The 12,423-nt window shown below is 39.6% G+C and overlaps 1 protein-coding gene across 1 annotated transcript in view; it reads right to left on the bottom strand.

Moving 5' to 3' along the window:
* Khdrbs2 (KH domain containing, RNA binding, signal transduction associated 2) overlaps positions 1 to 12,423 on the bottom strand; it is a 227,260-nt gene that overhangs the window by 134,140 nt on the left and 80,697 nt on the right. The window contains exon 4 of the mRNA XM_013019054.1: positions 3,256 to 3,402. Coding sequence (XP_012874508.1) covers positions 3,256 to 3,402 — 147 coding nt within the window. The remainder of the gene's footprint in view (positions 1 to 3,255; positions 3,403 to 12,423) is intronic.

Raw genomic sequence — 12,423 nt, 5'->3', positions numbered from 1 at the left:
TGTGTGTGGAAAATCATACAAAGCCTTCAGGATCCTTGTAGAGCACAGGTGTGTGTGTGTGTGTGTGCGCGTGCGTGTGTGTGTGTGTGTGTGTGTGTGTTTCTTCTTCACAAATACCCTCCGAGTGTCTTGTTCCACAAGAAATACTCCAGAAAATGTAATTCATGAATTCATTCAGACTATAAAAGCAAGTATATCTTACAGGCAATTTCAATAAGAATTAGATCTCTTGTATGTTCCTCCCCCATGGTATAACCCCTGTTGTCACTGTATTTGATTCCGGTGCCCTGCATCTTGTATATACATTTTTATAATTTGGAGAGGAAAAGGGAAATGACAAAATGTTGAAATAAGGACACAGGATGACCCATTGAAACAATGAGATGTACAACACACTATGTTGAAAACGAACTTTACAGCTTTGGGCGGGGGTGGTTGGAGAGGTGGGGAGAGAAGGGATGGTGGAGGAAAAACAATGGAGGAGGTTAACAATGCTCCACAGGAAATGTACTCATTACCTTACTCATGTAACTATAACCCTTCTGTACAGTATCTTTACAATAAAAATGTTATTAAAAAAAAGAATTAGATCTCACAACTAAGTTTAGACCAGGAAATTAAGTGACTGAGTTCACAATCTCTGGTAGGATCTAAAAAGAAAGTCTACAGTGCTGCCAATCAAAAGTAGAAACATATACTTTGAAACTGTATGGTTACATCAAATTAGGGGTCTTTATACTGAGTGGCACAAAGCTAACTCTGGTCACCACCGACTTAAAGAAGTGGTAGTGATGACAGATATTAGTAAGAAAATAAGGGGACTTCCGAAGCCTTAAAAGAAAGATATATGACCTCTAATCTTGATCAGTTGCTATGAGGTGGTAATTATGGACACTTTGGACTTTTCTCAGAAAACAGTTGTAAACGTGGCCCACCTGGCTTTGTGACCCTGATCTTGAGCTCTCCTGTAAGAGTCCCCCAGCCCCACTGCATCTCAACATCAGGGCTACACCTCTGCCAGGGGCTCTCATCTAAGGAAATCATACATTGCAAGGTTATGTCCAAAGCCCAGGACTGTACCCCAAAACCAAGGGAACTTCTACATAGAGGGTTAGGGGCTGGGAAGGTGGCTCAGTGGTAGAGTGTTAGAAACAATTTTTAACAAGACTGTATGACAGAAGGTAGTTCGGAAAGGTACTCATGATTGTGGTTTGAGAAAAAAAATCCTGTGTAGCTGACATCCAACCTGATGCCAGAATTGTAAGGAAATTGCCATGTCAATATTTTGGAGAAGAATCTTCAAAGGCCTTTAGGATGGACTGGCCCTAGCATGTTGGGTGACACTAGCCAAGGTAAGGTTGCTATTCTTGGTCAGGATGTGGTTTATATGATACATTTTTATTTGGGGATGCCCCAGTCCATCAGGGTTTGTTTACATATATGTCTTTATTTGGGAACACTGGAATCCACCAGGGTCTGTTTATTGGGGGTGTTGATCCCTGTTCTGTCAGGGCAACGGCCTGCCATTTGTCAGCCAACCAACATCACACCAAATGTGATGCCTGAGTGATGAAGGTTCAGTGTTGGCCAAGGGAAGTCTCACACACACATGTTCCATGGAGAAGTTGTAAATGAAAGTGTTACAAGTCTTATGAGGTCTAAGACAGGAGAAGAGTGAGACACGTTAATGCCATTTGTAATAAAGTTACATCAGCCCAGCCCACAGTCTACGTCTAACATGTAAGAAGCAATGAAATACTACTTGGTCTAACATAAAAGTGTTATACAGGAAGTCCTTCCTAGATATTTGTACGTCCTGTAACAATACAGTAGGCTTAAAAGTCCTATTTATATAGTGTTTTATACTGCTTTATAATACTTATAATGCTTGGAGCATTCCCCTATTTAATTTCCACAAAAAGTGTATAGAGGTCAATCAATTGTAATTATCTTCATTTACAGGATAAATAAGCCTGAGTTCTGACAATGTGAAGACTTCTTTACAGGTATGAAAGGAGGTAAAGCCATAAGCCAATCCTCGCCTGATTCTGTGCTACATTATCACGAAAAGCTCTTTACACCACACAGCACTAGGCAAAAGGAAGGACAGAATGTTATGTTCTTCACAGCCACAGGGTCTCGTCACGGAGTTTCACTTGGGGACCAGAAAGCAGCCTGCTCTGAAGTGCCATGTGATGGAGAACTAAGGCACACAAGTTTATCCTGAAACTTGTCTTCATCAAATTTACATTTGGAAATGACACAGACATAGATACTATGGCTGGACACTGATGCTTTTACGTTCTGCAAATTCTCTGGTGATCTTTGTTTCATCCTTACGATCACTGCCCCATCGATGGATCTTATCCACCATGTCCTCTGAGTTTATTACTTCATTCAGCCACCTACATTTCTTACATTTCCTCATTGTATCGATTAATCTTAGCTTGTCATACACTGCAGAAGAGCCTTCCATTCTCCTTTCCTTATTCCTACCCCTAAGTCTCATGCCAAGATTTCTATTTGAACAGCATCTCTATAGAATGCCAAATTGTCAACCTTTAGGAAATATCATTCTACTTCCTGTCTCTTAAAAAATAGTGAATATTCAATTTGAAACTGAATTTCTTTCCTTACACATGAATATCCTCTATTGTTCTCCTACAGTGCAGTGAGGTTTTTTTCCCCTAATTTTTGCTTGACTAACAAATGTCTGACTCTATTACTAATTTTTCTATAATACAGTTTATAATAACCTAGCAACACCTGGCATACTGTGACATAAATGAATGACATTTGATATATTTTAAATAGTTGATATTTTAAAATATTATCATTACTTTTAATAACTACTACAAACCTAATTACTTCCCCTTCCCCTCTACCTGCAAGTGCTTTCTCTACTGATTGTAAGTTGCTGACAACATGTGTCAAGTGATTAGGATCCAGACAAGGTGTATAACCTCAATTGAACATTGGCACTTGTACATTGGCACTTATATGTTTTGGCTTTTTCTTCCTTACTGTTAGCTGATGCATAGCATGCCATGTGCTAGAGTTAGACTAGCGTCTATGACACACCCAAATTCTAAAAGAAGCACTTTTAGAATCATTATTCTAGCTTTGTACCAAACCTCTCAAAAGATAATTAGCTTGCAATATTAGATTCCTTCTAAAAAGTCCGTGAAGATCAAAGGCACATTTTAAAATAGAAGCTGATGAGAACCATCTTTGTAAGAAATGAAAAACACTTACCGGAACCAGGAATTTCTTAATCTCCTCCAGTGCGTGACTCATCCGTGAGTAAGCCTCCCCAGGAGGAGCAAACACTTCAATCAACACGTGAAGTTCGTCACTCAAGTGGGCATATTTGGCTTCTCCACTCTTTCTTAGTTCTTCTTCCTGTGAAAGAAGTTATTTTTAGCCAAACAATTCCACTCATTTTGCACTGACTTCACATTTACTGAATATGACAAAAGGCTTGAAAAGCTTGAGTTATTAGAACTCATCCTTTGTAATGAGCTCAAACTCAAGGAAAAATTTTCAAAGACTTAGTTTTCACAATTGTGAGATTAATATAGTACTTACCTCACAAGATTTTTCTGGGTTTTGATTAACATTCAAGAGTAATTTGTAAACTATTTGTAAACTGTATACAGATGTTTCACTATTCCCCACATTTACCTGTAAGACCAGTAAGATAGCATCTGGTTATTTCCAGAGACAGACATAAATGTGGCTCAATGGCACACATGAATTATTCTCTCTCAAGTGGACGTCCAAGTTGTAGTAATCTACAGGGCATGGGCCTTTCTCTGTACTCTTTTCCAGAGATCCAAACAGCACACATTAACGAAGGAGAATATTAAGTACCATTTCAGACAGCATGCCATGGGAAAGGGAAAGGTTCTTTTCAAGGACACATTTCTGATGCTGAATATATTGTTTCTGTTGAGGGCCCTGGGTGTAATGGAGACTATGAATAAAGTTTCTGTCTGCATCAGGTCTTGAACATACCTAAAAGGTAAGGAATTTGCTTATCATAAGATAATGTAAGATTTAGGAGCTCAGTGCCATGAGCTATCTTCAACACAATCATTACTCAGAGTTAGTTAAAATAATTGTTAAATTTAATCGTAATAAACTGTCAACCACTGGAGGCTACAATAGCTAGATTATAATTTCAGAAACAATATCAAATAAAATACCAGATCCTTAGATTTATTGAACAAACCTCCCAGTGTCATTAGAATAGAGCTAGCTGAGCTAGCCATTCTGAATAAGAAAAATTTCTGGACAATAATAATTATATAAATAACAATTGAACACATTCTCTTCAGATATTTCTTGAGAATCACAAATATATTTGGGGAAATGTTTATCACTGCAATAAGTGCATTATCTGGAAAGGTCCTTGAAATGAAGGCCAAGAATCACAACAAATCAAAGAAAGACTGCCTAAGTAGGACTGCATCAAACTTTAGAGTTTCTGTTTAATAAAGGACACAGCTACCAAGATAAATAGAAAGCCCTCAGAATGGGAGAGGACCTTTACTAGCAATGCATCAGACAAGGGTCTCATAGCTAAAACATACTTAGAGCCCAAAAAATTAATCCCCTAAAAACAAATCCTCAAAGAAACAGCTACCCCATTAACAAGAGGGCTAAAGACTTAAACAGAGATTTCTCTGAAGATGAAGCAAGAATGGCCAATAGGCACATGAAGCAATGTTCAATGTCTCTGGCCATGAAAGAAATGCAAATCAAACCAACAGTGAGATTCCACCTTACTCTAGTTAGAATGGTTATTATCAATGAAACTAATAATAACAGATGCTGGTGAGGATATGGCCAAAAAGGAATCATATTACACTATTGGTGGGAATGTAAACTTGTCCAACCAGTATGGAAAGCAGTATGGAAGTTCTTCAAAAGACTAAACATAGAGCTTCCCATGACCCAGCAATTCCACTCCTGAGCATTTATCCAAAATAAAACTAACAAGGCCACACTAAACCTACCAGCACAACCCTGTTCATTGCAGCATTGTTTACCATAGCCAAGATATGGAATCAGCCCAGATGCCCCTCCAAGGATGGATGGATCAAGAAAATGTTGGACACATACACAAGGACTTCCACGCTTCTATCAAGAAGAATAATATTGTACCTTTCATAAGGTAATGGAAAGACTTGGGCAAAAGTACAGTACTAGACCCAAAGAAACGTATGTTGCATGGTCTCCCTAATGTTTGGTAACTAGAATGTGCATAGAAATCTACAAGTAAACACACTGGATGGGAAAATACAAAAAATATACTGGACATGGTAAATTAGACTCTAGACTCTAAACATTCATTCACACAGCGTGACCAAAGGAGGATAATCTTAGGACAGGACCACAAAGGCTCAATAATTTTGTGCATATGATCATATAAAATGATGTTTATTGCAATGAATTCTGAGAAATGGAAACATAAGAGCTTTTGTTATTTTGCTTTTTAATGCTCCTTTGTCACTCTTTTGATTTCTCAACCTTTTGTCCTATATGTTTTTCTGTATGTCTCACCAAAATGGTGAGACAAAGGTTGAGCAGATACAACAGTGATCCTCACTAGACACTATGTAAAAATGAACTGTACAACTTCTACAAGTGGGGGAGGGAAAAGCAGGGAGAAAATGAGGGAAGACGTGATGTTGTTCCAAAAGAAATCTACTCATCACCTAACTTAGGTAACTGTCACGCCTCTGTACATCACCTTTCCAAAACAACAAAAAAAACATGTCTAGTCAGAAAAAAAATGAAGGCCATAGTGTTTTCGTGTTTATATTTGGTATTAAAATTAAAATCCTGTCCTTCTATATTTTGTATGTTTATAAACAATTAATATATTGGGAGATTACTCTAGCAACCCTGTAAAAGACCAGAAAGAGTAGAGAATAAGATTAACAAAATCAGTAATGTATAAATTGAAATGTGTGAGTCCCAAGTTAACATCACCAGAGAGTGATTTCCACTGATAAAGGCATAAGAAAAGGCTGGAGAGAAAAAGTCAAAATAATGTAAGGAGGCCAGACTAAAAGCTTAGTCAGCGTGATCTTACTCAAAGTTGTATTTAAAGAGCTGTACAAAAGCTGGTGTTATTAATCTCATATAAGAACACATAGCTAGAAACCAAGCACAGTGGAAGAAGCCTGTAATCCCAGCCTGGGGAGCCTAAGGCAGGGGAATTGGGAGTTGTAGCCCAGGCCGGTCTACACAGAAAACCAGCCCAGGCTACACACAACGCGTCTCAATTTTTAAAAGTTAACTTAATCCAGTGAGACTATTCACTCTAATGCATTTGTGCTGTTAGTGTATCAAAACATGAAGAAAATCTCAGGCTAAATATTTGTTTTGAAGAAAAGTACCATCATTAATCACGAATATTTTCACACCAAGTCAAAAGGGAACATCATACCTAGTATTAGACATCACCCAGTGCTTCACCTTCAAGTTATACCCTTGGGAAAAATGTTAATTTTATCAGATTATATAGAGCAAAGTATGGTACCCAGCAGACAATATATAACTATGTTCACTTGTTAAAGAGATTTTCTTCAGGAAATTTCTCCTAGTAAGTGTTATTTTTATATTTTTATCATTTGTAATAGAATTTTTCTGACACAAATAATTCAACAACTTGGAAACTTTCCCCTTAATTCAAAATACAATGTTCATGAAAAGAAAACAATCTTGATAACCCCCTACAATGTACAGCTTTTTAAATTATGTCACACAAAATTTAAAAAAAAAACCCTGCTGTTAACATTTCCAAGTACACTTTCTTTATGTCCACTTCACATCAATAATAACAAAAGTAGTAACAATAATGATATAGAAGTCATAATTTTTATATTGCCTCTTTGATGACAAGAACGGGTAGCGCTTCTCATAGATTCTCTAGCTTTATCATCTCCACATTTTATGCCAATCTTCCATACTGTAGAAAGGAGTTATCTTTGTTACTGAAAAGCTTGTAGCACAGAGGACACATAGGTTACAAATCTTGGAGTGCGTTTACAATCTGTGGAATCTCATTTCAAAGGTCAGGCTCTTCATCACCTTCTCACTATCATATGTTACCAGTACAGGTGACTAGATGTAAGAAAACCTTTACACATCTACACTTCTGACTCTTGAAGACCTTGGCCAGTGGTCTTCGCGTTTCCTGGTGTGCAGTCCCAAGTACAAAAAATCATAGGCCCTATTCATCAAATAGGACTTCCCTTTCCAAATTTCATCTTTGCTCACGTATTCCTTGAATTTAGCTCTAAAATGATGATGATGATGATGATGGAAAAATGTCAAAGGGGCACGGTCTGGGTCTAGGGAGATCAAAAGGGTAGTGTAAGGAGGAGGACAGACGCATCCTATACGCATGCACATTAGAGTGAACCCCCTCATGTTGTTAATGAATGCTAATTCAAAAACACATAGCCAAGCAACTAAATAAATAACTCTGGACTTCTCATGTGACGATAAAGTTCAGTAGTGAGTGTGTGTGTGTGTGTGTGTGTGTGTGTTATAAACATAGTCCCTGTCATACTTCAAACACTAAAAATCTGAATGTTTAAGGCAATCTTCACATTATTCTGTGTCTTGGTCTGGAAGAATAATATAACAAAATACCATGAACTAGGTGGCTTAACCTGCAGATCCTGGTTTTTCACAGTTCTACCGTTAAAGCAATGACACAGATTATCTCCATTCTTGAGGGTTAAGGTGGCCACCTTCCTCTATGCTCACAGGGCAGAGACTAAGAGGACTCTGGTTGTATCCTGGCTTAGGAGGGCTCCAAGCTGATGAGCCTAAATTCTCCAACTACTATCACATCAGTGTCTAACACCAAGTAAGTGTTCTTGAAATCGTAACATTCAAATACATCATCATGTTATTACCTACAGTATGTTACATGGACCACATAACATTGGAAGTCCATGTATCTTGGAAGTTAACCCTGACTAGTTCAAAGGGTTAAAAGTCCCAGCTCTTCCACTTTAATAACATGTAAATCCGGGCGAATGACTTCACTGTTTGGACTTCTTACTAGTGAAGTGATGATAGGGATCAAAGAAACAGCACAGTAAGCAACGGTCGCGCGTCATTATTGCTAAGTATTATTATCGTCAATATCTCAGGTCCAAAACACATGCTAAATCACATATGAACTATAAGCGTTACTGTAATCTAAGTTCCCAATTAATTCTCCACAAGCAGTTCTTCCAGGACAGGAACAAACTAGATAATAAAAAAGCTGAAAATGTATGATATATTGTACATGTAGGCTTTATTCTCTGGTTTTAACTTTAGCAATTATTATAGTCATATTTTATCCTCAGGGTTATAATTTAGTAAAGTGCTTTTTGCAAGCTTTCTCTTCTCAATACCACAGGGAACTTTTGTTTAATATAAATCCTCTTCGGATATAAACGTACCTATTGTCTCCATAGCTTTCACCATCCAGAAATTCAAATAAACACATTTATTATTTATACAGTAGCCTGAATATGATTTGTCTGCATCTTCAATTTAAAAGCACTTTTAAATAGAGATATGTGGAAATTCTTCTAAGCCATATAGATGAGTTACTCAAATACTGCACACATTACTAGGTACATACTCAGACCAGATACAGAGGGAGTGGGTGGATCACCTCAGGTCTATGTGTCTCTGAAGTTCCAATCATACCACCTGAGTTACACAAGCTAAGGCTGGTCCCTGTTCCAAGTGATCAGAAATGGAAGAGGGGTACTCTTTTACTGTCCCTCCATTAACACTCCCTAAATTGGCAAAAAGGTCTGACGGTGAGTGAACCAAGGATGGCATGGGAAAGAAATAAGGGAAGCCCAGGACTTTCAGTAAGATGGGTGAACTTCACTAACAGGTGTAGATGGCAGGAAAGCTAATTTAGGAAATTCTGGATTCCAAGAGGGTACTCTAAATTCACAAACTGTAAGTCAGAGCGGTCTGAAATAGTGTCTGGATGAAATTACAACGCCCTTTTCACTCTTCAAGGAATGGAATGAACAGGAAGGTTGTGTCTTTCCTTTGCACTGGCATATGAGACTTGTGCTTACAAAGTATTCATAGGTCAGGTGCTTGGTAATAAGGAATTCACTAACGTTTATTTCAAGGGAATAACATATTATGAAAACACAATTGTGTAAATGAGCTTCACTAACTTCTTTCTTGCCCAATGGAATGCTAACGGGATCCTGAGAGTAACTGGGGAGAGAGATGCACTGAAGGGCAGTACCATCTGCGGTCTCTCCTCCTCTAGAAGTACTTGATTCCAGTACTGGACCAACGATGAGACAAAAAACAGGGAGAGCCTGGCACTCAGAACTGTGGGCTCTGGAAGGAAGGGCACAGGGAGTCCTGGCTCTCCTTGGCCTCTGAGCTGTGAAGAAACCAAGAAGCAAGTTGACTCTAAGGCTCAGGGAGTGAACATGGCAGAGGTGTCAGTAGAACCCCCCCTTCCGGAAGAGTGAGGATACTTCTGCTCTCAGTGCTCTAATAATTAATTGTATCTCTATTTCCATGTCTATATCAAAGCCAATAAATAAAAGGAACAAAAGGCTAACCTTCTGTGAATGTAAGTGAAGAGCTTCCTCTTCCTCTGTTTTCTCAAAGAGCTTGCTAGGAAAGTTGCAATTGTAACTGTTTTCCCCTTTCCTAAGTGAAGATCACCCTTCTGCCCCCGCCGCTTTCATGAGCTACCAACACAGGCACTATCCCTTTGAAGTAAAAAAATGGGAGAGCAATAGGTGTGTCTCCCAGTCTCTGTGCAAGGACAGAGCTGAACTCTAATGGCACACTGCTCCATGCTGCAGAAGAAAGGATGTTTTTCCTGTGGATGAAGGTAACTGGCACATTCAGACAGGCACTCAATTACCAGGCAAAGTTAGGGTGAACTGCCTGTGACAAAATTATATGCAAACAGTCCTGTCCTGTCCTCTTACTGGACTGTTTATCTTGAGACCATGAATGCAATATAATGGTGGCTATATAAACTGTTTTTGCACTCTTTCCTGGATTGCTGCAGGCACCCCATCTGGTTCAATTCTCACTTCGCGTAAAATTGCTTGCATTGCCTATGTAGAAGGGATTCACACATGGGGATAAGATGTTTTGGGGTGGTGGATATTGTTTGTAATGTTGAAGATAGAACCAAGGGACATGTGCATATAAGACTTATTTTAATTATGGCTCCCCATTTCCCAAGAAGCAAAGGCTCACTAGCATTTAGATTCCAAAGCATGGATGCAACACAGTAAGTTCTTGCTAAATCCTGTCTGAAGAAGAAATGAAATGCCTTGGGAAAGAAGGGTGGGAGACATGGTATCACTGTGAGGGAAAGGTACTTCACGGACTGTGCTCCAAGCAGCTTAAAACCTTTTTTATGGGAACAAAAACTGTGGTTGTGAAACTAAAAAGGTGAACTCTAATTTTTTCGAAATTCAAATAAGGGCCAATTGAACAAAGCTAATTAATGAAGCTACCAAGGCTTTCTCGTGGAGTGGAAAGTTATAGGCATTATGATACTATACAGCCAATAAAAAAACTTGTAAAACACAAACCAAAGCAAAAAATAACATCACTACCTACTTGGGAATGAATTTACAGAAAAGATTATTTTTAATTTTGAATCTATTTAAAAATAATTGAAAGCTGGGCACTGGTGACTCAAGTCTATAATCCTGGCTACTCAGGAGGCTGAGATCTGAGGATCGCGGATCAAAGCCAGCCCGGGCAGGAAAGTCTGTGAGACTCTTATCTCCAATACACCACCAGAAAAGTGGACGTGACCTTCACATAGGGAGGAAAAGCTTTGATGAATGATACACACATGTCTCAGTGGAATGACCAGCACACAGTAAGCATTTAATAAATGCAAAGTATTATTGCATTGCAGATTCATAACATTAAAGTCAGGAGTTAATGGAAAGGTACGAATGAAACAGTCAATGGGTATTAATTAAGCAAAACTGACTGTGGGATGGCTGAGGAAGTGGCAGAGAGCTCGGCTAAAGCAGATGGCTCAGAACCAAAGAGGAATGGTGCAGAGACGGACTCGAGGAAGGGTAAAACGTGGGGGAAGGGCTATGGGCTATACCAGGGATACAATAAAATAAGGAAAACTTGGGAGCCCCACATCGTCTATCCTAAAAATTATTTTTATTTGTAGGTATATGATTTAATTTTGAAGTCAAAAATTATTTATGTGATCTAGATATTCAGGTAAAACCAAAATTCATTCTTCAATGAAGGTAGTTGAAAGAAAAACAATAACATGTTTCAAATTTCAGTATTCTAAATGGCTATGCTCAACATAGTCCATTAAACATGAGGAATATGTCAGTTCTCAATTCCATTAAAAAGGTAATTGCCACAAATAGTGAATAGCTGACAGGCGCCGGCGACTCGGGGCTGTCATCCTAGCTACTCAGGAGGCTGAGATCTGAGGATGGCAGTTCAAAGCCAGCAGGGGCAGGCTATGAGACTCTTATCTCCAATTAATCACCAGACAACCGGAAGTGGCGCTGTGGCTCAAGGGGTAGAGCGCTGGCCTTGAGCTGAAGAGCTGAGGGACAGCGCCCAGGCCCAGAGTTCAAGACCCATGACTGACAAAAAGTAAAAGATATTACACATAGCTAAGTGAGGCCTTAATGATGTAAGGTATTAATGTTGGTTGAAATTAGTTTCATCACATATGCTTTCATTTTAAGTTGCTGACACAGCACAGGTATGTAGTCCCACGTGGCTCCCTGACAGGGGCTTCAAGCATTTCTACAGTTAACAGGTGGTGCTCTGTAACAGCTGGCCTTCTCTCCACACTGAATTCTGGCAGAGCTACCACTGCCACCACTAACCCTGATCCTATTCAACAAGTTCTCCACAAACAAGTTCACTTATCATAAACAGCCACCACGCCAGCCAGGCCCTAACCTCCCAGATCAGATGAACCACCATGGTGTTGGCCAGACCCTGACCTCCTGAATCAGATGACCCACCATGGTGTCGGCCAGACCCTGACCTCCCAGATCAGATGAACCACCATGGTGTCGGTCAGACCCTGACCTCCTGAATCAGATGAACCACCACTGTCCCAGCCAGACCCTGACCTCCTGAATCAGATGAACCACCACTGTCCCAGCCAGACCCTGACCTCCTGAATCAGATGAACCACCACTGTGCCAGCCAGACCCTGACCTCCCAGATCAGATGATCCACCATGGTGTCGGTCAGTCCTTGACCTCCTGAATCAGATGAACCACCATGGTGTCGGCCAGACCCTGACCTCCTGAATCAGATGAACCACCATGGTGTCGGTCAGACCCTGACCTCCTGAATCAGATGATCCACCATGGTGTCGGCCAG

Source organism: Dipodomys ordii, unplaced genomic scaffold (genome assembly GCF_000151885.1).
Source record: "Dipodomys ordii isolate 6190 unplaced genomic scaffold, Dord_2.0 Scaffold44, whole genome shotgun sequence".
Taxonomy (NCBI): domain Eukaryota; kingdom Metazoa; phylum Chordata; class Mammalia; order Rodentia; family Heteromyidae; genus Dipodomys; species Dipodomys ordii.
The sequence above is the reverse complement of the archived record's forward strand: the minus strand, read 5'-3'. Positions and strand labels throughout refer to the sequence as shown.